This window comes from Didymella exigua (assembly GCF_010094145.1).
Source record: "Didymella exigua CBS 183.55 unplaced genomic scaffold M421scaffold_1, whole genome shotgun sequence".
NCBI lineage: Eukaryota > Fungi > Ascomycota > Dothideomycetes > Pleosporales > Didymellaceae > Didymella > Didymella exigua.
Window position 1 is genome coordinate 603,662 of NW_022984775.1, and position 23,999 is coordinate 627,660.

The 23,999-nt window shown below is 53.5% G+C and overlaps 12 protein-coding genes across 12 annotated transcripts; 7 read left to right on the plus strand and 5 right to left on the minus strand.

The window, feature by feature from the left end:
• Positions 1-138: 138 nt before the first annotated feature.
• Positions 139-2,123, minus strand: M421DRAFT_415086 (uncharacterized protein). The gene is made up of 2 exons (XM_033590563.1): positions 1,882-2,123; positions 139-1,823 (listed from the first exon to the last, which is right to left on the minus strand). Exon 2 carries the CDS (start codon positions 1,723-1,725, stop codon positions 490-492), a length of 1,236 nt encoding a protein of 411 aa, XP_033454286.1. The 5' UTR covers positions 1,726-1,823; positions 1,882-2,123; the 3' UTR covers positions 139-489.
• A 1,612-nt stretch (positions 2,124-3,735) lies between these two features.
• M421DRAFT_111056 (RNA-binding domain-containing protein) lies at positions 3,736-5,244 on the minus strand. The gene is made up of 4 exons (XM_033587201.1): positions 5,005-5,244; positions 4,837-4,951; positions 4,440-4,783; positions 3,736-3,930 (listed from the first exon to the last, which is right to left on the minus strand). Exons 1-4 carry the CDS (start codon positions 5,036-5,038, stop codon positions 3,914-3,916), a joined length of 510 nt encoding a protein of 169 aa, XP_033454287.1. The 5' UTR covers positions 5,039-5,244; the 3' UTR covers positions 3,736-3,913.
• A 282-nt stretch (positions 5,245-5,526) lies between these two features.
• On the minus strand, positions 5,527-9,643 carry M421DRAFT_415089 (uncharacterized protein). The gene is made up of 5 exons (XM_033590564.1): positions 8,262-9,643; positions 7,926-8,209; positions 7,710-7,877; positions 6,832-7,661; positions 5,527-6,778 (listed from the first exon to the last, which is right to left on the minus strand). The coding sequence occupies exons 1-5, from the start codon at positions 9,406-9,408 to the stop codon at positions 5,815-5,817; spliced, it is 3,393 nt and encodes a 1,130-aa protein (XP_033454288.1). The 5' UTR covers positions 9,409-9,643; the 3' UTR covers positions 5,527-5,814.
• Positions 9,644-10,411: 768 nt separating this feature from the next.
• On the plus strand, positions 10,412-11,362 carry M421DRAFT_111089 (uncharacterized protein). Its single transcript, XM_033587202.1, has 2 exons — positions 10,412-10,946; positions 11,004-11,362. The coding sequence occupies exons 1-2, from the start codon at positions 10,603-10,605 to the stop codon at positions 11,170-11,172; spliced, it is 513 nt and encodes a 170-aa protein (XP_033454289.1). The 5' UTR covers positions 10,412-10,602; the 3' UTR covers positions 11,173-11,362.
• Positions 11,363-11,551: 189 nt separating this feature from the next.
• M421DRAFT_205 (uncharacterized protein) lies at positions 11,552-11,899 on the plus strand (the record flags this gene model as incomplete). Its single annotated transcript, XM_033588151.1, has 1 exon — positions 11,552-11,899. One exon carries the CDS (start codon positions 11,552-11,554, stop codon positions 11,897-11,899), a length of 348 nt encoding a protein of 115 aa, XP_033454290.1.
• A 1,114-nt stretch (positions 11,900-13,013) lies between these two features.
• On the minus strand, positions 13,014-14,505 carry M421DRAFT_111147 (Rhodanese-like protein). Its single transcript, XM_033587203.1, has 2 exons — positions 13,630-14,505; positions 13,014-13,578 (listed from the first exon to the last, which is right to left on the minus strand). The coding sequence occupies exons 1-2, from the start codon at positions 14,348-14,350 to the stop codon at positions 13,280-13,282; spliced, it is 1,020 nt and encodes a 339-aa protein (XP_033454291.1). The 5' UTR covers positions 14,351-14,505; the 3' UTR covers positions 13,014-13,279.
• A 332-nt stretch (positions 14,506-14,837) lies between these two features.
• On the plus strand, positions 14,838-15,299 carry M421DRAFT_207 (RING/U-box; the record flags this gene model as incomplete). Its single annotated transcript, XM_033588176.1, has 4 exons — positions 14,838-14,979; positions 15,026-15,057; positions 15,106-15,169; positions 15,226-15,299. 4 exons carry the CDS (start codon positions 14,838-14,840, stop codon positions 15,297-15,299), a joined length of 312 nt encoding a protein of 103 aa, XP_033454292.1.
• Positions 15,300-15,627: 328 nt separating this feature from the next.
• On the plus strand, positions 15,628-16,521 carry M421DRAFT_208 (uncharacterized protein; the record flags this gene model as incomplete). The annotated part of the gene is made up of 1 exon (XM_033588192.1): positions 15,628-16,521. The coding sequence occupies one exon, from the start codon at positions 15,628-15,630 to the stop codon at positions 16,519-16,521; it is 894 nt and encodes a 297-aa protein (XP_033454293.1).
• A 786-nt stretch (positions 16,522-17,307) lies between these two features.
• On the minus strand, positions 17,308-18,357 carry M421DRAFT_415094 (uncharacterized protein). The gene has a single exon (XM_033590565.1). The coding sequence runs from the start codon at positions 18,032-18,034 to the stop codon at positions 17,561-17,563; it is 474 nt and encodes a 157-aa protein (XP_033454294.1). The 5' UTR covers positions 18,035-18,357; the 3' UTR covers positions 17,308-17,560.
• Positions 18,358-18,510: 153 nt separating this feature from the next.
• M421DRAFT_415095 (uncharacterized protein) lies at positions 18,511-19,730 on the plus strand. The gene is made up of 3 exons (XM_033590566.1): positions 18,511-18,682; positions 18,762-19,272; positions 19,322-19,730. Exons 1-3 carry the CDS (start codon positions 18,629-18,631, stop codon positions 19,510-19,512), a joined length of 756 nt encoding a protein of 251 aa, XP_033454295.1. The 5' UTR covers positions 18,511-18,628; the 3' UTR covers positions 19,513-19,730.
• A 255-nt stretch (positions 19,731-19,985) lies between these two features.
• Positions 19,986-22,531, plus strand: M421DRAFT_97051 (uncharacterized protein; the record flags this gene model as incomplete). Its single annotated transcript, XM_033598457.1, has 2 exons — positions 19,986-20,175; positions 20,226-22,531. The coding sequence occupies 2 exons, from the start codon at positions 19,986-19,988 to the stop codon at positions 22,529-22,531; spliced, it is 2,496 nt and encodes an 831-aa protein (XP_033454296.1).
• Positions 22,532-23,439: 908 nt separating this feature from the next.
• On the plus strand, positions 23,440-23,786 carry M421DRAFT_211 (uncharacterized protein; the record flags this gene model as incomplete). The annotated part of the gene is made up of 2 exons (XM_033588221.1): positions 23,440-23,600; positions 23,651-23,786. The coding sequence occupies 2 exons, from the start codon at positions 23,440-23,442 to the stop codon at positions 23,784-23,786; spliced, it is 297 nt and encodes a 98-aa protein (XP_033454297.1).
• Between the last annotated feature and the right edge of the window lie 213 nt (positions 23,787-23,999).

Here is a 23,999-nt window from a genome sequence, read left to right on the forward strand (position 1 = left end):
TTTGCACGTTGTTTGCACAGCTGCGCATTGAGTTTCATCGGTTTGCACTTTCTGCTTACGTAACGGGTCCGATCTTGCCTATGTGCAAGGCGCGAAGCATCAAAATAATACCTAGCTCTAACACAGATGGTACTTGAAAGGGCCGTCAGAGATTTGCGATGTTAAATTTTGTCTTGTAGAGCTCCGAGGGATCGAATTTGTTGTTGGTTGTGCAAATACTCCCGCATTCTACAATGCCGAATCCGGCGAATGTGCTAAAAGTGGAGGTGGTGCAAGAAAGAACAGCCCACGGCGATCTTAGTCGGTCGAACAGAATGCCGAATCGAATTTGAATATGTGCTTGAGCACTTCGTCTAGGATGAGTCGCGCCGTGCGCATCTCCAGATCCGCGGTATCTAGTCGAGAGTGAGACTGAAAGGGTATCCTTCCATGTAACACCAGAACCTGTAAGACCTTCTTTTGTAACGCCATGCTCCAAAAAGATTCGAGTTAAAAACCGTCACCCTCATGCCAATCTCTTCCCACTTCCTTTGCCCTGTTTTTCGGATCCTTCCCTCGCTCTTCAGCTTCGTCCCTCAGACGGTCTATGATGGGTCTTAACCGATCGATATCCCTCTGGAACTCCTGATTCTTCCCCAGCTCCGGCTTCTCCAGCTTCTTCAGCTTCTCCACATCGTTCTCTTCCTCCATCTGCTTGATTTTCCTCTCCTTCTCCTCCCAATCTCTCAAATTCTTCTCAAGATCCGTAAGCTCATCCTTCAAACTCTTCCAGCTACTGAACTCATCTTCGCCCCCAAAACACGTCCCATACTGGTCACAAAAACAAATGTGTTCCTTCGGACAGAACACAGCCTCCCCCGTAAACACAAACTGCCAAGCATACTCCCAGATCCTGCCCGACAATTCATCCGGAATCTTGGTCTGAAACAGCCACTCTCTGTACCAGACGTACTGCGCATGGCTCTTCGCCTGAATTCTTTCCCTGCTCAGCGCAAACTGTGCACAGCAAGGCTGCGCCAGTACCTGCGGAATCTCATCGAGCGGGAAAAGCTCGCTCCAAGATTTAGCAAGTAGGACTTCTTCCTGTTTGAAATTGTTCTTCCGAGTTTCGCCAGGGTGCATCCAGTCGGGACATCCGGGGTACCAGGAGCAGCGCATGTTGACGAAGCCTTCACGCCAGACGCGCGGGCGGGACAAGCGGGAGATCATTTTCGCGGCGTCGTTGCCGAGGATCTCGTCGTTGTGCCAGGCAAGTTGGTGCGCGTGCATGAACATTGTCACGTCGGCGAGGGAGTCGTAGTGGTCGATGATGTAGGTCAGGTAGACCATGACCTCGTGCCCTTTGTTCTTGGGCGGGTGCAGTTCAGCGGACGGATCATCAACGACGTAGATTGCGGTTGGTTGGTCGGGGATCTCGCGCTTCAGCCAGTCCATTTCCTCTTCTCTCGTCCTTGCAATTACAAGCGTAGACGTATAGTTATGCCCTGCTGGCAGTGCGGAGCCAGCGCGGAAGTCTGGCCGTGGGTTCCAATTTGCATAGTCTGGCTCATGCTGGCTTACACCGCTTGCATTGTGTGCATAGCTATTCCCTATGTGCTCCCCTAGTCCTATGTGTTGTGGTAACCCTTCCCATGCCTTGTGAGCCGTGTCGCCGGAGAGAAAGAAGAGAAGAATGGAAATCGACGCTGCGACGGCAAGGAACGGGACAGCTTTCCGTTTCGACATTGTGATAGTGTGATGCGCGCAGCGTGGGTGACGTGTGGTATACGGCGGGGAAGCAGCGAACGACGACTCCCACAAGTCAGAGACACCGCAGATTGTCTCTACACCGTCTTGTTAGCCTGACAAGATCATAGACTGTATCAAATCATATGCGCTTACAGTGGAGTAGTCGCGCGACGCGCCGTCGCATTCAATCGCAGCAAGTATAGAAGCTTCCCCGGCATGAGGCTCCAACACAATGGCCGAGAGTGTGAATATGAGACAGTAGAGCACGGGGCTGCGCATAGGACAGAGAGTCGCATCGACCTCCCAAGGAGGACCGATTCGTATCTGCGCTCATCATACGCAAGCCCGAGCCACGTCAGCTCACAACAGTGGTGCCGGACACAATCAATGACAAGGTGGTCTTAGCCGTTGCCCAGAGCCAGGACTCGGGGATTCGCCGCTAGCGCTACCGTTCCAGGCTTGGAGCGTTGCGCCCTGCGGACACCTATAAGATTCCCTACGCTCACGTATTTCCTACACCAGGAGGGCGTCCGCAGTAAGCAAGCTCTGGAGCCTTGCCATGGAACATTGAACACTTTCTTTTCCCCTGACCTTAGGGTCAATGAAGGTTAGGTAGGGTTGGCTAGTCCAAGGGTCGTAGACTAGGCCCTAGAATGTCCTAAAATAGTCGCGCAGATTTAGCAGGTTTGACGAAGTCATTGCCGGAGTCCAGGTTAGACATTGGGTGCGCATAGGGGGTTTCACGGGGTGTTTGTAGGCCGCGGGGCCTCGAGACGCACGTACTCAAAGATACCAACCATGGTGGCGCCGTTTTTCCTGCGGCGTTCCAGCTGCTTTGGCAATGCTGGGAGACAGCGATGCTTACAGGACGACTCACAACCAAGTTTGGATCAGCTATCGGGTCAGATATTAAACTACGTTACGGGATCTACGGCTTCTCCACACGTCTATGTGAGCTTTCGCGAGTGCCTTCCAAGCCTGTCCTGGCCTGCCATACGTATGGCGGACGGCGTCCAGATACCCGATGTCACATGAGATGGTTACCGTTGCGCACGCGTGAGGATGTCGAATTGGACAAACTCAGCAAGAAGCTACGCAGGTAACTCACATCGATGGATCGAATCCGGTCCTGGTAGATGAACGATGGCTCGCTTGTAGTGATGCAAGAAGCATTCGTGGATGAAAAGTGATGGGTCCAGCTGCGGGACCTGCAGTAGCTGCATTGTGTACCCAAACAAGCTTTTAGCCAGAGCAGATCTTGGCTGCTGCGAAGCCATCGTGTTTGGGACCCAGTAGGACAGTTCATAGAAGTACTCACCTGTCTGGCATTTCGACTACATAGAATTGCGCGACAAGAGCAAAGCAAAGAAGGACATTGCAAGATCAAGAAAAGTACGACAAGGAAGCAAGCCACGCACCTTCATTTGTAGCTACCCGTGGGCCAGCGCTCGAGAACTGCAAGGAGTCGCAGCTTCAATTTGCACTGGCGCAAACCTCGGTGTTCGTTTGCATGCTGCTGTCACGGGCACTGGCATGAGGTGTTGAGGCCTGGAATCAGCCTGCGCTGCGCGCAGTGCAGTATGTTTTACTTGGCGTAGTACAAAGGTGGATCTGAATCTTATTGCTGCGTCTAGGCGAGACATGGTATTGCGCAGATACCTGGCGGAATTTGCCGTTGATTCGGGGGACGATGGCTTCTGGCCGCTTAAACTGGTATTGTCGCAGGCTGTTGACACAAGCGCGATTATGATAGGTGATATTGACAATATGTGGACAGGGTTGGTGACGCGGCAGGTGGTGCGGATGAATTATTTGACGTCCAGGTTGCATCGTAAGGGAAAGTTATAGAAGTACAAATTGGTGTTGACGTGATGACCAAGACGACTGATGCTCCCAAGGGCTGTGAGTGATGCCCCAGAAGCCTTTACCGAGTGCTGATAACCGATTCTCCAAGGAAAACTACCGTGCCGAAGATGTGTGGGAATTGTCGAGCTGCGAGATGGCAAACTATCGAAGTGTGCTACCGTGCGCTGCTGCGGATTATATCGGAGAACTTTTTGCCGACCATTCCCTGTGATGTAAAGCCGTATTATGAAGCGAACCCATTGGCGTACCCGTGGGGTTACATGCGTGAAGTGCTGAAAGAGTTGCCTCCCTTGATCAGAGGTAGCCCGCGAGGCCTACTCTAGTACCGCTGTGGTTCTACCTTGATTAGCAGGGGAGCTACTGGTAAGAATGGTCGTAGTCACCATCGTACGAGCGGCCGCCGCCGTACGAGTCGCGGGGAGCAGCAGCATCGTAGCCGCCCGCGGCGGGAGGAGGAGGTCGGTCGTAGTAGCCACCGCCACCACCGCGACGGTCGTCACGTCCAGAGTCGCGGCCGGACTCACGGCCAGACTCACGACCAGACTCACGGCCACCGTCCCTGCCACCGTCCCGGCCACCGTCCCTGCCACCATAGCCGCGGTCTGAAGCGTAGCGGTCTACACCACGAGGGCCGTAGTCGTCACGGCGACCACCACCGTAGCCGCGGTCCTCGTAGCGGCGAGAGCCATGGTCGTCGCGACGACCATAGCCACCTCCACCCCGGCGGTCCTCTCCGTAGCGGTCGCCATAGCCGCGAGGACCTCCGCGTCCGCCGCCGCCTCCGCGGCCACCAAACTCTTCTGAATCGTCAGCACGAACGTATAGATGAGAGCCACCTTACTTACCGCGCTTGGGGGGACCGTAGTACTTGCCCGGGGTGGGAGTACGGGGACGGGCACGGCGGGCCTTCTCGATGCTCAGAGTTCTGCCCTGGTGGACTTCGCCCTGTAGGCCCTCCTTGGCAGCGTCTGCCTGATCAGAGGTGACCATCTTGACGAAACCGAAGCCACGAGACTCTTTAGTGTGCGGATCGCGCATGATGTTGCACTGCTCGACTTCACCGTATTTCTCGAACAGGCGGGTGACCTCATCCTCGGTTAGGGAGGGGTGGATCCCGGTGACGAACAGGTTGGAGCCCTCGTTGCGGCTCTCTTCCGCCTCGCGGTCGCGAGACTGCGGCGGCGGGCCACTCATGTCTGTCAGCTGGGTGATTCATCTGCGATGGAGGCAATGGATACATACCGGCTGTCGCGGTCATCACGGCCGTTGGGGGAGGCACTGCGGGCACGCGCGTTGTCGTCACCACGCTCACGGCGCGGCGACCTGCTGCGGTCGCGCTCATAGCCGCGAGGCTCGTCTACGCGTTGGTATCAGCGAATGGTACAGTGGCACAGGAGCGTTGGGACAAACCGTCGTAGCTGCGTTGTTCATTCTCGTATTCCATCTTGTGCTGCGGTGTGGGTTGCAGTGTTGATGGCAATGACGATGGTGAGGTGTTGTTTGTCGGCGAAGTGGTCTGGATTTTTTGGCAGCTGGCAGGGCTGATCTGCAGAGCCGCGCCTTTATTTAGTAAGCGTTCAATGCGTTCGCGCTAGTGAAGCTGCCGCGAGTTGTTGCAACCTTGCAAGTGAGTGGGGACAGCGATAAACGACAGACAATGTCTTGTTGACCGTAGAACGGGCAGCAGGCAGGCGACGTTTTATGCGCGAGATGTGCGCTGCGGACAGGTCGAACAAAGGCAGGCGCGCCCCTTGGCGAGGCTCAGAGTGAGGCAACTGCGAAGTCAGGGGCTGCTACCAACGCTTTCTCGAAGCGACCTGTCGCAGCTCTTCCATGTATTTTCAAGGCGTCACTACCTAGTCCATCCACGGAAGTACTGGCACGTTTCGTCGGCAGTCAAGTCCGAACCATATTTGCAAGTCATCTGTGAATGTCTTCAAGATGGGATGTGCGTGTTTGTATCGTAGCTGAAATACTAGAATTACCAGTCTCCATTTGCAGCAACCATCGCCCATTACTCGCTGCCGAAATGCTTCGCAAATCTCAACTCCAGATCCCACAAGGGTAATTCCATGGCGTCTTGCCGTAGCCTAAGAGCCAAACACCATTGCGCCTCATCTACCAAAAGCAGGGATATGATACAAAGCACAAAGGTGATACATGACATGACCGCAATGTACATGCCGGGGTCAAACAATGCAAATGAGAAAAAGAAGTAAATCACCTGTACGCACGCGACCGTCTTTGCCTCTTGCGTACTGCCGCTTTGCGCAAGTCGATGGCCTGGTCGTCAGCCGCTTCCTCGTCTGGCTGGATTGGATCAGAGCCAGCGAGTCCGTCAAGCTCGTCGTCGTCAAGCTCGCTAAGATCTTCGCTCATAGCTTTGAGAACCTCGCGTCCAGCCCAAATAGGTTCGTAGACTGTAGTGCCATGGATGTCGAAAGGTTCTAGATACCAGGGAACGCCGCCATTGTGAAGTGGGTTGAGTAGGTTTTTCTCAGATCTTGGCGGTGTAAGAGGCTCCGTTCCTCTGTTGGCATCCCTTGCGTCCAGCTCCATTGCATCGCCTTGTTGTTCGCGGTTGAAGACGTGCAAGGTGTCTTGCCCGAGTTGGGCAGCAATGGCAGCCTCGTCTGCGGCCTCATCGTGTATTGAGTGGTTGCCGTCCGCCGCGTTATCGTCGGGTGTAGGTGCAAGTTGAACATCATCTGTCTTCTTGAGATGCTCTGAGTCTACTCCGTTGGTTATTGGCTCCAGGGTCTCCTCGTGACTTGGTTCATCGGTCTCAATCGTCTTGTGAGGGGCATCTTCGAGAGAAGAAGCATCCTGCTTACCCTGCAGCTTCTGCTGAAGAAGTGCCTCGAGGTCGGGAAGTTTTTCCACAGGAGCCCGGGCCAGTTCCGCTTCCTTATGCATCGCGTCTTCGATTGCCGGTTGAGCACTCCTGATGATGCGCCTGACCAATTTCTTCATCTCTTTCTGATCAGAGGTTAGGCCTTGAGCAGTCGGCTTGGTGGACTCGTCATCAGCGTCTTCGGTGCTGGAGATAGGTGCAAGATCCATCTGTGCGCTCAGCATTGTAAGCAGGTCGTCGTTGAAGGCTTGGACAGACGTGTAGGTCATTTCGTCAAGCTTCTTCTGAAGACTGCTAAAGCCCTCTGCAAAAGTATCCTTGCTGTCAAGACTGGGAGGTTAATTAGCTGTTGTACAACTTACGAAGAAATGCCTCGTACTTACTTCTGAAGCCTCTTCAGGATGGGTCTGAGCATGGCCGGTATGGGGAAGTACACGCAGTCCAGGATGTTCTTGAGAATCATGATGTCGTCCAGCTTCATAGCCTCACGCTCCTTGATACCATGACAAAGGACGCGGATTTGTTCCATGTCATCTTCAAGGCGCTCTGCGAACTCGATGCGTCGCTGCAGACGAGGCCGACCCGCCGCGCCCATACCCGCAAAGTTACGACGAGTAATCTCCATGGACGAGAAAGCCTCCATCTGGAGCTGCAGACGTTTGAGCAAGGCAGCGCCGCGTCGTGCCTCACGCTTCAATGTCCAATACTTGCAAGCCTCTTGCACAAACTCCTTACGTTTGCGAACATTGAACTTGATCAAGGCATTCTCGACGTTGTGATAGACAGCCTGAGGCACCACTGGTGCTCCTGAGGGCAGTCTCCAGGACTTGGTCGGCTGCCCGCGCTTGCGCTTGTTACTGCCAGGCACGCCATCATCTTCGTCGTCGATAGCGTGCGCTGCATGAGTCGAGCCAATTGATAGCGCGTATGCTTGGCTATCGGGCCAGCGAATATTGCGCATCGTGTGTCGATAGAAGGCCTTCGCGTCTGCAATTGCTCCCTCGACGTCATACTCGCGCCTCCAATCCGAGGGGGTGTGTCGATCGCAGTACGCCTTAAGTACTGTGGAGTCTTGAGGATTCGAGGATTGAGATGACTTCATTCGCAGACATAGCCGAGCCTTGCGTGCACAGGTCACATGGAATGCCTCGAAGCATGACTTGTGGCCGCACTGGATGCACGCTCCCATCTTCTGCTTACAAATATAGCAAGACTACGATGATTGTCAGCTCTACCAGAGTTATATACGGGCGCAACTTACCAGCTTCCAGCGTGTCTTTGGAACCTTCTCGACATCTTGTACCGGCTCCTGGAAGGTTACGTTGCCGAGTGAAACTTCAGGGATCCACATCGCACACAGAAGATGAGCCCATTTCATAGCTGTCGTCTGCTTGAATGCGCCGTCCCCATTCGGACAGAATATGCAGCCCTATGAGAGTTAGTGTGTTCTTTGACGAAGGGCAAGGCAAGAACGTACCGGGAGCTCACTAGCAGGGGTGCCACGGCCCACTAGTTGACAGCGCCTACAAAGCCATTGTCCTTCTGGGATAAAAGGCACACCATAGCATTCCTGATGAACCGCCAAGTCACAACCATCGCAGAATACTATGGCGTTGGTGTTCTCGCAGTCGCCGTCGTCGCAAATTGCACACTTGGTGTCTTGCTCCTCCCCTTGTCCTGCAGGCTCTCCGTTGACCGCGGCTGCGCTACTAGATCGCGGTCGATGTGTCTGCGGTGGCTTTGGATTCGGTTTTGGGATGCCTTCATTTCGTCAGTGTCATGTTCAGAGGCTGCAAGAATATTTACAACTTACGCTTTTCCAGAGCATGCCATTCCTTCTCGATTTGCGTTATGGTGACCTCGAAGATGGCAGGCTTGATGGCTTCGACCTCTTCGGCTTTGCGCTGCACGTTCAGAGCCTCCAACCACATGTCGTCCTGCTCGTCCATGTCATACTCAACTCGGCCGACCGCGACTGCTGTTGTAGATCCCTCGGCTTCATTCTGCAAAGTCAGGTCTAGATCCTCCTCGATCGAGCCCTCCGGAAGTCGTATCAGGTGGTTCTCTGTCCTAGCGAAGACCTCACTCTCCTGGTAGCCGATGCTCGCCATGGTCCGGTCGACGTAGTTGACTTTGACTCCTTCGCTCTCTTCGTGGGCTTTGAAGGGGTCAACCTCACGCACAGATGGCTTGGGCAGGTTCAGCTTCTCCCTCGGATTCATAGTCGGCAAGGGCTGTATCCGTGGTCGAGGTGGGGACCCCAGCCCCGCAAGCATGGAGTCTCGGTTACGAGGTGGCCGCCCTGGTCGCCTTTTAGGAGTCGCCAGGAGGCTGACCGAGCCACTGTACCCATTCTCGACGGCCTCCTCATCTTGGGTCTGCTGCGCGCGTAGACCATCGAGCATGGCAGAGATGCCATTATCGACAGCATACTGGCCACTTAACGATGGCTGTCCAGGCGTCCCAGGCAGCGAATCTGCAGGGCTTATGCCATCGATTTGGTCTGCGGTGTAGACCGGGAACTCAGCATCGATGTCGAGATCGGGGTGGAATTCATCCCAGCTCCGCTCCTCCCGCGGCTTGTACCCGTCGTTTTGCGCCACAGCGGCGGCAACTGCAGCGGCCGAACTGGAGCGCGGTCCAGCAGGCGGCCTTTCGCGTCGCGGTCGGGAGTACGAGGGTGAGGGCGCGCTGGCGATGTCGTCGAGAACGACGCCTTGTCGCTCGGCGTTGAGGCGTCCGATGCGGCCGCGGGGCCCAATGTACGCGTAGCCGCCTGGTCCTGTTCCTCCAACGGGCGTCTCTATGCCCTCGTCATCCACGTAGCGTCCCCCGCCTCCTGGTCCACCTGGCACGTATTTGCGCTTCTTGCTTGCGGGCACCGAGTCGGAGATGTGTCGTCTGCGTGGCCGTTCGGAACTTCGTATGCGCGTAGTGGGTGTATCGGATACAGGCGCCATGTAGAACGCTGCGGAATGTTGAGAAAGTCAGCTAGGGTGAGTCGCGAAGACGCGCCGCCGGCACTGGTGCTATCTGCCGATGGGGCTACCGCGATCGCAAGTCCGCCAGACAAGCAGAGAGCGGTATGGTCATCGATAGCAAGGCGACGGGCAGTGTTAGGAAGAATGCGCGGGCGTTTGGACGTGCGCGTCGTCGAAAAGCAACTCCTCTTCCCCAAAGGTGAGGTTGCGTGCGCAGGCAGGTGCAGAGGAAGGGTGCCCGATCGGTTCTAGCGCAGAGGCCCATGCACATCCCTTTCCCGCGCGCTCCACACCTTAGCCGAACGCTCGAGTGAAAGCCGCGATCCACCCGAGTCTCTTGGTGTCCTCTAGGTGGCATGCCATGCCGGCAGTTGTGTGGATCGTAGGACGGTCTCATACACTCACTGACCGCGCGGTCGCGCAAGGCTGCCCAACCAATCTGCTGCAGTACGCTATCCAGCAAGATAGTAGGAAGACTCCACGAGGTGTAGTCACCGTTCGAGGACACTGATCAATGTTTACGTTTCGTGTGGGGCCTTCGTTTTAAGAGCATGTTGTTGTCCAGGTACGTATCCACCCTGTTGGTGTTGATGTGCTCTGTGGGGTCCTTCTTACTGGTGTCTATTGCACGAACCGCATGGCAAGCTGAAGAAGCTTACCGGGTGCCCGGAACGTGTGACGACTTACTTGGGCGTCAGAATTCCTCCAGGAGACATTCAGCTAGCTCTGGTGATCCTAGACCCTGGCAACTTTCACAACATACGCCTGAACCGGCAGCTGCATCCACATGACTCCATTGATGGACCTCCCCTTGAATGCGCCCTTCCTTCAGCTCATGGTGCAACATCTTCGCATACTTCGGTGCAGCAAATTTAACATCTGGCATATGCGCTCGATTGGCAGGCATCAACGCCCATCCGCGAATCTTGCTAGCAGCGTCAGCAATGGACCAACGTTACTGGCTCATCGACCTCACCGTTCAGGCCACTAAGCCAGATCTTGGCCTAAGAAATGCGAGCGTCTGACAAAAGCTCTCCTATTCACCAAGAGCACACTTGGATCCAGCTGACGCACGCCTTCCGTTACATCCTCTCACCTTTTGCCTTCCTCCTTCCTCCTTGTTCACCTCCCCTCACCACACTTATATCTACCGATTCTTGAGTAACATCTCGCATGTCGACACGGCTTGACACGGACAGAAACATGGCAGATACAGACACAACAAGATCTAAGCCTTTCCGGGCGATTATCGTGGGCGCAGGCATCGTAGGCTTGACTCTCTCACATGCTCTTCAGCTCGCGAAGATCGACCATGTCGTTCTGGAGGAACATGACAAACTTAAGTCTGTCAAAGGGGCAGCACTCATCCTCTGGCTGAACGCGGAGCGCATCTTCGATCAGTTCGGCTTCATGCAGAATATCCTGAAGACTACCACACCGGTGATCACAGAACATCGTCGCTGGTCAGATGGGACCATCAATGGTAGTCGCAGTACCATGCACCGATTCCAACAGCTGTATGCCAATAATATCCAGGTATCAGCGCAAGGATGAGCATGCTAATATCGCCCTAGCTTCGGCGTTGCGCCTGTTCTCTTCGATCGACAGTCTTGCGTAGCTCACTTGTACGATAATTTCCCTTACAAGTCTACCGTCAGGTTGAACAAGCGTAGAGACTATCGAGCACACCAGCACCGGTGTTCGCGTTCTGCTTACCGACGGCACTGTGGAAGATGGCGATAGAGTCATCGGTGCAGACGGCGTGCACAGCATCGTCAGATCTCAGATGTGGGACCATGCCAGCAAATTCGAACCATACACAGTACAGTACCGGACTCGGACAAATCGGTGCTCTTCAGCGAACACAATGACATGTCTGGAGACAGTAAGATGAAGGGTAACCACGAGGATTGCGGCATGGCAGCCGCCGAGCCGAACGTTCTCTTCGGGCAGGGCGTCACAAGGCATCTGGGTCAGGCTAACGTGTATGCACTAGATGACTGCAGATTTGGGTATTGGCGCGAATATCGCAATCGAGGATGCAACAGTGCTCTAAAATATCCTGAATCGCGAGTTGAACGCCAACCCCAACCGTCATCCCACCAAAGAAGAGATCACCTCCATGTTCGCTGAATATCAGAAAGAGCGATACGATCGAGCAAAAGCCTTCGCCGAGCTTTCCGGCAAAGCGACTGGAGTGAACTCGTACGACACGTTACTCGGCAGGGTACTCGCGACCTATTTGGCCCCGATGCTCTACGAAGTTCAAGTCAAGAAGCTGGCTACAGCTTCTGTGAAGGCACCTAAGCTAGGCTATATGGCGGTGCGGACTATCGACGAGAGCGCACCGGGGTGGCTATTAGCGAAGCAGGATGAGATGAAGTCGAACACTCGGCTGTTGCTGTGTGCTGGCATCAGCGCAGTGGCAACTGGGCTGGCTTTCCAGCATTTTGGACTTTCGAAGCTCTAAGGGCTTTACTTTGAGCTGGTAAACTACAGTCGATAAGCAGGCTGTCTGGGGTCTTTGATGCAGCTGCTTGACTCCTCTCACGTAGCCAACTCGTCTTCACCCCGTGCTTGCCTTCCTTCTTGTACGCTCGCAATCGCCTGTAGGCTTCGTTGTTCTTATCTCATCATCGGCTCGGCGCTTGGTTGACTTTGTTGGCTGTCGCCTAAGTCTCTCAACTTCTCTCCATACTACTTCGGCTTCCAATATACACGTGTAACTGCAGCAAGGATCGCTTCTAATGACGCGGCTTCACCAGTTGAACTTGAAGTCTAAGAAGAGGCCTTAGCAGGTCTTCATGGCCGGGCGGATGTACTTGCCTGTCCCGATCCAGTTCGGGCCGGTTCACGTGTACATTCCTCCGAGTTCGCCTTTGAGTTAAAGGCCGTCACGGGATTTGAGGACGTCGCTACATTCGGAGCGTTGCGTGCTTGGATGAGTTCGTTACAGGAAGCCGTCGTGGTGTCCTAGTCGGGCTTGCTGAAGTGATAGGGACGGAAAGGATGACGTTCGTCAATCGATGGTGACTTTGTTGTCAAGTAAGGTTGAGATGATGGGAGAACTGATGATGAGGCTAAGCAAAGTGATGATCACCAAGACGCCGATGCCTTGATTGGTATATATGTGAAGTTCTTCCACTCTCAACAACTGGAGTGGCGGATGCTAGTGCGAGTATGCAAAGAGCAAAGATGGTTTGAAGGGAGTGCATATTGAAGGTGGTGTATGAGCTGGATGCGGTTCTGTACACTGGACAAGAGTCGGGACATGTGTGTCTGATACTGCTCGTCCGTACAATATGTCGTTGTTATCATGGCTATTCATAGCACTGGTAGGACATGTTCTTGTTAATCGTCTGTGCGTGGAAATGCAGGACAAAGCGTCCCTCAGTCTCAACTCAGCACTTTGAACAAATGCATATCAGCCCATACCCAGATATGTGTTTCACATTCAGGGCCTATTGCTCATACGCGGTATGGCAATTGAACTGCGTACGTCGGTGTGCTTTTTCCATGGAAAAGTGTTCGAAAACGTCGCTTGCACGACACAGGAACGTGGCTCAACGAAATGTGTCGCCTCACTCGAGAGCAAGTAATACACCGTCAGAATACTTGCAATTTTCCTACTACTAAATGATGAGCCCAGAAACCGTCTGATGGAGACGGGGTAGTATGTGTATGTTTTTGCAAAGCAGTTGAGGCTGGTACGAAGGCGAAACACTGCTAACATGTTCGATGATTGGGCTATCTGCTAAATAGTGCAACGCGATTCCGGTTGCTGCTCATACGCGATGGGTATCAATCTGCCAGATAAAGTAAAGACGTAGCCAATGTTCCTGGTGCCCTCCTACTCAGACTTACGGATCAGACGCTCGTTAGACTTTACCCGCTGTGCCCACTCAGTCCAGCTACCATCATACAGTCTTCGTTGCTCAGTTGGGAAGCCAGCTTCAGTTAAAGCCGCGTCAATGACCGCAGCTGTCACACCAGTACCGCAACTGGCAATGATGGGCTTGGAGGAGTCAACGTTTTTGGACTTGAAGACCTCCCGAAGCTTCTCGGCTGACAAGAGCGTCTTGCTGTCGGCATCAAGAAGGTCGCTGACGGGAACAGAGATCGAGTGCGGAATGTGTCCTGATGAGAGACCTGGGGCTGTTAGTAAAGACGCTCAGTCAAGCTATCAGAGTTGAAGCTTACCCTCTCGTGGTTCTGGGTCGACTCCCTTCCAGCGGCCAAGACTTCGGGCGTCGAGGATTTGTACTTCCTCCGCGCCTTCCAGTCCTTGCTCCTTGGCGATCTCGCGAACCTCCTCGAATACAACAACCTTAGCCTTATCGAGCTCGGGCACAGGGTAATCGACCTCGTCGACGGCCTTGGGTTCCCCGCTCTCCGTAGGATACCCCTCCTCTACCCACTTGCGGAAGTTGTTCAGAACGTGTACGTTTGGGTGGCCGAATGCTAGCAGAGTCCAGCCAACGCGAGGAGCAGAGAAAATGCCCAGCTCCTTGCTGTCGTAGACAACTACGCTATCGTGCCTCCGAATGCCCAGCTTGCGCATAGCAACAGCGAAATCTTCTACTGATGGCAGCATATGAGGGAACAGCGAGTGAGCGTCTTTGACAGCGTCAAGGTCGAAGAACTGTGCGCAAGGAATGCGCTCAGCTAGGAATGTCTCTCTGCCGCTGCGGCCGTCGTTGGGAAGGAACCATGATGCGCACAGAGGCACGATCTTGGGTGCAGTCGATAGCTTGCTGTTAACGTTCTCCTTGAGTGCTGAATCGAGCTCAGCCGGGCTGATAAGGTACGTCTTGAGGCCATATTGGGACATGGCAGCTCTGCTCGTCGCAAAGGTACGAGAGCAGGATAATGCAGAGAGCGGCCGCAGGGTGCTGCGGAAGTTGTGGAGTTGGGACAACATGTTGGTACGAGAAGCTGCAGACTATCGCGGGCTACCAGCTTCCGGAGTCTGGAAGAGTGGAGAGCGTTCGGAGGCCAGGGAGGAGCTCTCGTCTCTCTATCAATTGTGCGATTGAGGGCACGAATTAAGTTCGGGGCTAGAGGAAGCTCCAGCAACGCCCGTTGCAACTTCCTCCGGCCAGCTGGATCATGCATTCACCCGCCCGCTTCAATCCTCAGTCAGCATCGTCAGCTGTATCTGTGCCTCCGATAGCTGCTCATCTCATCGCAGCGGCCTGGGATAGCTTCATCGGTCTCTAGCCCGAATGTCGTCAGCCGAACTCGGCATTGTGTACGGTGCTGTGTGGGGAAGGCTGTGGAGCAGCTCGAGCAAGGGTCCAGCAGCTTGACAAGCTTGACAGGCGCTTCTGCCGCGGTTGAGCCGCCACGGTCTGTTTTCGTCCCACTTTGAATGCGCCGGCAACAACATCCAGTAACGACAAACCGCTATGAAGGTCACAATCAGGGAGTGGAATGCGGTGGCAGCCTGGTGCTGGGACATGCCTGACGACGATGTTTGTGGTATCTGCCGCAATCCCTATGACAGCACCTGCTCCAAGTGCAAGTTCCCTGGCGACGAGTGTCCGCTGCGTATGTTGCCTCTTTTTCATGTTATGAGTGTGCTAACACTCTCTAGTTCTCGGCGAATGTAATCACTCTTTCCACATGGTATGCAACTGCTGGCCATTGCACAAGACTGCAGCTAATCCATAGAAGCACTGCATTCTCTCGTGGCTCAAGCAAGAAAGTTCGCAAGAGAAGTGCCCCATGTGCCGTCAGCGTGAGTACTACTTGGGATATTCAGCTCTGTGCGACAATCACTGACATCTGGAATAGCTTTCAAGTCCAAGGGTCAAGACGCCACCTCCGCCGGGGCAGATCAGCCTACGCAGCTGCCAGACAGCATATAATCGAGACGCCTCAAGTGGAACGACACCGCGACAGGACTACACAAAAGACATCATATACAGCCTCACTTGGCTTCAAATGGAATGGGAAGGAGTAGATTTGGGCTTGCAACAGCGCGACTGCTTTTATGGCGTTCATGCGAATTCCCATGGTTTAAGGCGTTTGGAAGATACCCGTAGGACAAAGTTTTAGGTGGGAATGTTCGCGCCAGACTTGTAGAGCGTTCACATGTCAATCGATCTGTGCGCACGGACCAATTGTTGCCGATCACTACTTGGAGCTCAACTCGAGCTGTTCCAGCCGCACACGATCCATCAATGCCTCATTACCATGTTCAACACCCCAAGTCTATCCAAGTCGCCTCCGCCACTACGCTCTGCAAACTCACCGAGATCGCCAGCCTTGCCGTTTGAAGACCCCCCCGCTGAAAAATTACCAGAAGAACAGTACCCACAGCTTGAAGAGGCAGCAGTCGACGATGACATTCCTTACCCTGAACCTAGCTCCGAGCAGACCCTCCTCCCTCCACCGAATTTCAGACCGTTCTTTGCACTCGTAGAGGACTCGACCTCATGCGAACATTACCATCCATATGTACATTATGTGTTTGCGGATGATGATCCAGTCATTGTGACTGCTGCGTCAATGCGCGGCATGGGCCTGGACGATGCACAGTACTTGCCGCATGATACTCTACAAGGGAACGATGACCCAGATCAGGTGGGCGAGGAAGATTCAGGGCACGATTCGCCAGTCGAGTCTCCCCTGCCGCCTCCTATACCGGGAGTCAGAGAGCACTACCTCATAGTCGATGTAGCTGCGGACGGACGGACGGTAGTAGACGCGCAGTCACTATCGTCTTCATGGCAGATCACGAACGCCTCGACACGGACAGCACCATCATTCGACGAAAGCGCGCTGGACCAGGGCTTGATGCTACGGATAGAAGGAGTTGAGATACCTGGCAAGAAGAAGGGTAAAGGCAAGGGCCAGCCTGGAGACGCCATACTGAGTGAGGCGAGAGAGCGAAGCCAGGGCGATATATTTTCAGCGCTAGATGGCCTGGTAAAGGGCGTCGAGGGTAGCCTTACAGTTGCTGGCAAGATCACCAGCTTTGGGGCCAGGGAGCAGGAGAACGCGCAGGCAGGTTTGGAAACAGTGACAGAAAGGAAGAGCACAGTCAAGCATCCAGAGCTGCCGTTAGACTTTGATCGCACCGGGTGACAGCTGTCATAGCCAAGCACTGCCCGCAAGGCTGGAAGGCGATCGTCCAAGAACCTGGGTCACCGCTGAGTGCGGAGATGATCCTACGAGTGACGTTCCCGCGCAGCATGAAGCCTTTCAAGGATTTACGAAGTATAATGCCACTGGTCCTACTAACGAATATACCTTCACTTGTTTCTGAGTCCCAACAGTTCTTCGCCAAACAACAGCGCACGGACGGCGATGCACTTAGTTGTCTTCACCTCAACTTCAAGACATACGTGAGGTTGAGGTGAACTTCCTTTCTCTGCTTCACCACCGCCCCTGCCATACACACTAGGATACAGCAGCCATGGCACTGCTTCACTCGTCTCTCCTTGAGCATCACCCAGGGCTCAGGCTTTTAGGCTCGGCAAGAAGCTCGACGTGGGCAACTCCCTCAGCTCCTTCAACTTCATCGAGACTCGAAGATTGTACGTTTCAAATACCCCGCGTCAATGCATGCACTGATCATTCATAGATCTTCAACACCACCTTCTGTGGGGAGTTCGCAGGTGTTAAAGCTTGGGAAGACCACACCCAGTGCCGCGCAAAGACAGGGGTCGCCTCGCGCAGCAACTATGTTGCTAAGACTCCTTCTGCCTTTGACGAGGTGCAATTTCTGGTCAACTCAATCAAAACCTATACGAAGTAGGGCTTTTCGGCGACACGAATGGTAGGCATTGTGTCATGTGCTTCGTGCTGATCTCAGACACATGTGCGCGTACGGTATTGCTCGTCTCAGACGGACAAGGCTAATAAAAGTGGAGGAAGACGTAGTACCCACGATATGAACGATGACTCCAGATTTGGTTCTTTCAGACCACTCTTCTGATCTATATGGCTCTCTAGTCTACCCCTCTAGTGCACCGTAGCTATCACTATCGCTGTTCTCATTTGCAAATCACCACGGAACGGTCACTCCAAACCGATCGAGTAGACTCCCACTATTCTGCCTCTCGAACCCCTCAATGACCTTCAGACAATCTTTCATACTCTCCTCAGAACTAATAGCCCCCTCCTATTTCCACTCCACAAGCCCCGTCTCCACCTTCCCAGGATGCAGCAACAGAAACGCCACCTCCGGCAGGTCGATCACGAAACTCTTCACTACCGCATTCAGCGCCGCCTTGCTAGCCCGATACGCATACCCAGCGCCCGCTGTGTTCGCTTCCACGCTGCCCACCCGCGAGCTTAGGATCACAAACTTAGCATTTGTAGCGAGATTGAGGGAAGGTAAGAATGATGTGATGACGTTGAATGTGCCCCAGGTATTAACTTCAAAGGTTGTGGTGAACGTGGAATGGTCCATTACTCCAAGCGTTTCGGCAGCTGCGACGTTGCCACGTTGAGAGCGCACGATTGAGGGGATGAGGCCACGGATCCCGGCGTGATGGACTAGGGGGTTGATGGGGGTTGTGAACGTGCTTAATGACCAGAACCTTAACCTTGGAATCAGAGGCAATGCCGACCTGAGAGAACGATATGTTTTCATATTTGGAGAAGTTGGATGGTAGTTGAGCGGTGTCGAGGGCGATGATTGATGGAGGCGGTGTCTGCGAGGCGTAGTGGTGTAGGAATGCCAGCCCTAAGTTAAGCCGGGTGAAACACCTGTTATGAGGATCGTTTCCGCCATCGTTGTGGTCTCACATGGATGTCCGAGTCAAGGCCGAGGGTTGACGGGTAGGTAGACAGGGGCGTCGTTGCGAAGCTGTGATTTGGAATGTCAAGTTCGCCAGCCAATTGCAAGTGTATGTCTTCCCCCTTTCAAATTGAACCAGGGCAGTTGATTGTTTGTGTGTTGTAACCCCTGTTCCGCTTTGATCAGAACTCGATTGTGAATGTTTTGTGGTGTACCTCGGGTTTACCGGTAACCGCTTCTCCACATGGCCATGTGCATTAGCGTGAACATGGCGTCAGGATCTAGTGTCCCGTCTAGAGTTGCCGACGCTGTTGTTCCCCGCCATGATAGCTGAGCATCGCTATTTGGGACAGACAGCCATATATGTAGGCATCGAAACCTCGACAGTTGATTGACACAGTTTGTTAGCCAAACCATCAAACTCAGCTTGAAGCAAGATCGGTCATAATGTTCTATCGACCCGGCATAGATGAGCACGGTCTGCCCCATGATCCATTCAAAGTATGCATCATCTGCAATTGATATCAAGCTCCTGCTTTTGTCAGTTCTCCGATCAAGAACACGAAGTTGACCTCATTAGGGCTGTGTGGTCCCTCGCCCAATCGGCTGGATCTCGACACTCTCTCCAACCGGACAAGCAAACTTAGCACCATACTCCCAATTCAACAACCTCACATTCGACCCACCCTACGTGATGTTCAGTGCCAACCAGACGCCCACTGCACGACAAAAGGATACGGTCAGGAATACTGAAGCCACCGGGAAATTCTGCTGGAATCTGGCTACCTACGATCTGCGCAAGGCTGTCAACATCACTGCTGAACAGACCGAGTATGGCGTCGATGAATTCGAGAGAGCTGGGTTAGCGAAGGTGGATAGTACGCTCAATGAGATTTACGTCAAAGGCGAGAAGAGGAAGATTCCCATGGTGAGGGATAGTCCTGTGAGATTTGAGTGCGAACACTATACGACACTGCGACTACCTGGTGCGCCGCCGGTAGGCTCGGTGGATGTCGTCATTGGCAGGGTCGTGGGGATTCATATCGATGAGAGGGTGTTGACGAACGGCAAGATCGACACACAGAAGACTGGTAAGATGAGGTATTTGTGATCTGGTGTGTAGATTGCTAACGTAGCCAGTACCGATCGCGCGATGTGGCTACTACGAATACACCGCTATCAGAGAGGTATTCGAGATGACGGTCCCGGGCTTGTCTGAAGACATGATGGCGGGGCTGGAGGGAAACAGTAAGCGGTTTCAAGGGGCGATAGCGGAGAATGAGAACAAAGGAATAACGAGAGGAGAGGATGCTGAGGTAGAGAAGAAATAATGAGGATCTGTCAAGCTCAAGGCAGGAGTACTGAGTCCAATGCCAAAGCTACATCCGGGGGCAAGAAGGGATTTCTGCTTGCAACTTGAGATTCAGCCGAATCTTAACGTCAATATCAATTCCGTCGAGCAGATTAAAGGCGTCGGTGTTATGCGCAACATAATCCCAATGTACGATCAAACCGATCAAACCGATCAATGAGTTGTGTTGAGGGCGTAAGGCGTTGTTGCCTGTGAGCAAGTCCGGTTAGAGCGGCTCCTAGCGCGGTCAGCTTGACCGACATCATCGCCCTTGCTAATTGGCACAATTCATGACACTGCCACATACGGGTCTTGGTATTCACTTCTTTGCGCATTACTCGGTTGTGGAAGGGATGTTTCCTACACGACCGCGACAACGTTGTACGACTGATCAAAGTCGATATCACCCATGAGCGCGGCCCCCTTCCCGGCTTAACACCTCTATGCACGAACATGGATGATCTACTACCATCGTACGAAAGTGCAATTCAAACAGATCCGTGGACACTAGTTGCACCATATCTCTCCTCGGACGCCAATTGCGCTGCAGCTCTTGTATGCAAGAAATGGCACGAGATCTTTACACCGCACCTTTGGGGTAGTCCCGCATCACATTTTGGTGTGGAGAACGACACAGTTTATGGTAAGCTGTTGAATGCTTCTGAATTTAACGCGAATGCTGAACTACGACAGTTGCTCTGACCCGCTTCAAACGCACTTTGCCATACGCACGATCTTTCGTGCGCGACTTGACTCACACTCTCCAACTCCCACCAGCCCACGCCGAGATCTATGGAGGCCCTCACTCTGAGTGGTTACGAGACTGCCTCGAAAGATTGCCTCATCTGCAGTGTCTTATGATCAACGGACTGCCCTTCTTTGACCACGCAGCGCTTCTAACGTTGCGACATGCTAGCCCGTGGTGGAACGCTCACTGCCGGGCTGCCTTTCCAGTGTTTGGCCTGCGCTTGCTTGATGCTTCAGGCTGTACGAACGCAACTTCTACAGGACTTGCAGAAGCTCTGCCCCATTTCCCGGACCTCATATCCTTGGACTTGTCGAGAACGCCAGCTGCTCGATCTGAAGTGGTTCTCAGCAAGCTCAAACATCTTCGTAGTCTACGAGTTCTCAACCTAGAGGACCTGGGACTGAAAGACGCTGACTTTTCTGTTGTTTCAACCTCCATAGGGACGCGCGTCAGAAGTCTGAACGTGAGTGGCAATTATCTGACCGATGCGAGTGCTAGACTACTGCTGGAACACTGTCTGAAGGAAAAACCTATTCCAGAGCACGTAACTCGAGCTCCCTTGCCTCCAGTAGAGCACGGCAGGTTAAGCGGTGATATCGATGATCACGAATCGGAAGATCTGGTCGGTCATCTTCGCCAAAGGTTGACCAGAGGCTTTGCTGGTAGTCTAGCCATCGAAGAAAGTAGAGATATGGGGGTCACGCATCTGTATCTTTCGAGGACCTCGATAACAGTGGAAGGAATATCTGGGCTACTGCGGTCAAAACGCCTCCGTGTCCTTGATGTGGGAGTATTGCCTGCAGTGCTGACGAGTTCTGTGCAGCGTACTTTGGTCAACGAGAACGGTGAAGACAGTATGGATCTTCCAGGCGTTGCGAAGATGACCCCGGTATTATCCGAGTTTGCAGCTGCAAAAATGAAGTACCTGAGAGTCAACTACCAGATCGTTACTGAGGATGCACCGACAGAAGCCCTGCCCTCGTCGCGTGCTGAGCTCGGCGGAGATCCGGGCAGATGTACACCAACAAATGCGCACGAACTCGAAACACACCAGAATCAGATACCGACTGAACTTGAAGACATCCGGCAGCCCATACCGATTCTTGAACTTGGCTCGACAGAGAACGTCATCTTCGAGCTTCCTGGAAGCCCAGCCTTTCCCGTAGAGTTGCCTGGGTCTTTCCCATCCGAGATGCCACTGGTCAAGCGAAGATCGGGCAATGTCACACGGACGCCTTCAGTTGAAGTTACCTCAGAGCCACGAGAAGTCAAACGAGGTGCTGCTTACGCACCAGAGCCTTTATTTCTGGATTCACTGATGTCGCCTGCCAGCCCACTCCTGCCAGGCAATGAGAATCAAAGACCGTTTTCGAGGGGAGACTCGACGCCCGACCACGTGTCAGCACTTTCGCCAATGCTATCAAGTTCACGCAATTCCATCTCGAATGAAATCACAGGTAGAAGGTCGCGACATGACTCTACCCATTTCGTGGAGGACCGTAGAGCCAGGCTTGGGCTTCGGCAGTCGCGAGAGAACAGGTTACATCCAGGCATGCTCCCTAAAGTTCACACCCTAGTCTTGGTTGATGTACCAACATCGACGAATGATCCCGACCTCATACATCGCCTCATACAATACATCAAGGATGCTGCTGAAGAGGCATCGATTGCCAAACAGCGTGCTAAGCATACCTACAGGCTACCTCCTGGGCGCAGCCGCAATGTCGCAGAGCGAGAATATGCACGCGGACTCTTCGCACTGAAGCGCATCATATTTGAGATGGCTCCGCCTCAGGTACAACACAAAAAGATCTCCACTAGCTGGAGGGCGTATCCCACAAAGTCATCGACCGAAGACGCTGACTCGGAAGCTTTCTGGGAAGCGGCAACACACGACTTCTCCTTCTTTGATGACGAAGAGTGTGGCATTCCTAGAAGAGAATCCGGTCGTGGATTGCCATTGGCAGCGATGGAGGGTCTTGAGCTGGCTGTGCATTACCCTGTCCCGCCTCAACCGAGAAGGGTCGAATGTGCAGCGCAGCCACAGCTCGATGTCGTCGCAGAGGTCGGGAAATTTCGAAGAGAGAGAAAGGCTGTATTCAACAATCTGCTGGCTATGGGTGAGACTGATCCAGAAGTTGAGGGTTATTGGCCTGGCGAAATAACAGTTGTCAGGAAGCCTGCCGCTGAAGATGCAGGAGAGCTAGACTGCTACGGTAATGAATATGAGGGGTGGGGGCTGTATAGATAGTGAGCACAATTGCGTACACTGTGCTCCCCAACTCAACGAAGTCACATCCCGCGGTTCAGCCTGGTGCCCTCTTTTGCAAATCGTCAGCCTTCCTGTAGCTATACCCAATCAGCGCGCTGACTGGTTCATAACCCCGCATGGGAAACGCCCTATCGCGAGACACTGGACCAACGTTTGGGTTGGTAGACTGCACCATCGCTCCCCTTCCTGGCACAATGGGACAGTCATCGAGTCGACATGCAGTCTCATCACGAGCGCGCTTTCAAACAACTCGTGCGATACCATATGAGCATACCAGACCTAATGCACAATTGGACGATGATACCGCAAGTGCGCAGAATGCGCCGAGACGGCGACGGCGGACTGTTTCGCATCGAGCGGAATCCCAGAACATCAAGCCGACTTCGAGGCATCAAAAGACTTGGTCTGGGTATAAGACCTCAGCAAATCGCCGAACAGGGCAGCAGGCGCCACAAATTCCCAAAACATCACGTCGGAGCCATACCACACCGGACAAAGGGTATCACCATGACGAGGCCCAATCCGCTGATCTCCGCAACGACAATGTGTCTGGGTCTTTTAACTCAAGACCTAGGTCTCAAGAATCACTCACAGACTATCGTCGTCGGAGATCACGATCAAGGAAAGAGTGTGCGGTCTGCGCTAATAGTCGCTCACTTTCTCACTTTCCTCTCGAGCCGCCAACGGCACGCTGCACTCACGATGTCGATGTGTGCAGCAGCTGTCTCCGGAAATGTATTAGCACGTCCTTCTCGGACAAGACATGGGATGACATCAACTGCCCGACGTGCGCTGTACGTCTGAGAATCGAAGATATTCGAGACTTTGCACCTTCGGTAATTTACCGCCAATACAAGAAGTTCCATATCAAAGCTGAGCTCGAAGCGATGCCGGGCTGGTACTGGTGCATTATGAAAGGATGCAAGTCGGGTCAGCAGATCGCTCCAGGTACAGGCAAGTTCGAATGTGTGCAGTGCAAGCAGACGCATTGCGTGAAGCACAATGTGCCATGGCACAAGGGGGTGACCTGCAAACAATATGAGCAGATGTATGTCCAAATCCATGAGTCGAAGGCTGATTGAAACTGATGATGGATAGGAAGAAGAAGACGGCCCACAAACAAGAAGAGGAAGCGACCAAGAAGTATCTGAAGGAGAAAGCCAAGCACTGCCCAGGCTGCAAACGCCCCATCGAGAAGATCAATGGCTGCGACCATATGACTTGTAGGCCTTAAGTCCAATTGCAGGGAATGAACACTAATCGCATCGTCTGTAGGTACGAGATGCAGGCACGAGTTCTGCTGGGAGTGTCTTGCAAGCTACAAAGAGCCTCGAAATATTCACTCGGTCACTCATCATTCCGAGTGTCCTCACCATCTGCGCCTCAACGCCCATCTTGTGCGCGAATGGGAGGATGAATGGTATCTTCGTCGATAGGGCATGGTCTG

What these genes read in the sequence shown, in the direction of transcription:
- M421DRAFT_111147 (XM_033587203.1), bottom strand. Translation starts at nt 14,350, where the DNA reads ATGTTGTCCCAACTCCACAACTTCCGCAGCACCCTGCGGCCGCTCTCT. An exon ending in CGACCCAGAACCACGAGAGG is followed by an intron (nt 13,579 to 13,629) that starts GTAAGCTTCAAC and finishes TAACAGCCCCAG; the next exon opens with GTCTCTCATCAGGACACATT.
- M421DRAFT_111056 (XM_033587201.1), bottom strand. Translation starts at nt 5,038, where the DNA reads ATGGAATACGAGAATGAACAACGCAGCTACGACG. An exon ending in TGAACAACGCAGCTACGACG is followed by an intron (nt 4,952 to 5,004) that starts GTTTGTCCCAAC and finishes ACCAACGCGTAG; the next exon opens with ACGAGCCTCGCGGCTATGAG. An exon ending in CGTGATGACCGCGACAGCCG is followed by an intron (nt 4,784 to 4,836) that starts GTATGTATCCAT and finishes GACAGACATGAG; the next exon opens with TGGCCCGCCGCCGCAGTCTC.
- M421DRAFT_415086 (XM_033590563.1), bottom strand. Translation starts at nt 1,725, where the DNA reads ATGTCGAAACGGAAAGCTGTCCCGTTCCTTGCCGTCGCAGCGTCGATT.
- M421DRAFT_415094 (XM_033590565.1), bottom strand. Translation starts at nt 18,034, where the DNA reads ATGAAAACATATCGTTCTCTCAGGTCGGCATTGCCTCTGATTCCAAGG.
- M421DRAFT_111089 (XM_033587202.1), top strand. Translation starts at nt 10,603, where the DNA reads ATGTCGACACGGCTTGACACGGACAGAAACATGGCAGATACAGACACA. An exon ending in ATGCACCGATTCCAACAGCT is followed by an intron (nt 10,947 to 11,003) that starts GTATGCCAATAA and finishes ATATCGCCCTAG; the next exon opens with CTTCGGCGTTGCGCCTGTTC.
- M421DRAFT_415089 (XM_033590564.1), bottom strand. Translation starts at nt 9,408, where the DNA reads ATGGCGCCTGTATCCGATACACCCACTACGCGCATACGAAGTTCCGAA. An exon ending in CCCCTGCTAGTGAGCTCCCG is followed by an intron (nt 7,878 to 7,925) that starts GTACGTTCTTGC and finishes TAACTCTCATAG; the next exon opens with GGCTGCATATTCTGTCCGAA. An exon ending in ATCCTGAAGAGGCTTCAGAA is followed by an intron (nt 6,779 to 6,831) that starts GTAAGTACGAGG and finishes TTAACCTCCCAG; the next exon opens with TCTTGACAGCAAGGATACTT.
- M421DRAFT_415095 (XM_033590566.1), top strand. Translation starts at nt 18,629, where the DNA reads ATGTTCTATCGACCCGGCATAGATGAGCACGGTCTGCCCCATGATCCA. An exon ending in TGCCCCATGATCCATTCAAA is followed by an intron (nt 18,683 to 18,761) that starts GTATGCATCATC and finishes TGACCTCATTAG; the next exon opens with GGCTGTGTGGTCCCTCGCCC. An exon ending in GATCGACACACAGAAGACTG is followed by an intron (nt 19,273 to 19,321) that starts GTAAGATGAGGT and finishes TAACGTAGCCAG; the next exon opens with TACCGATCGCGCGATGTGGC.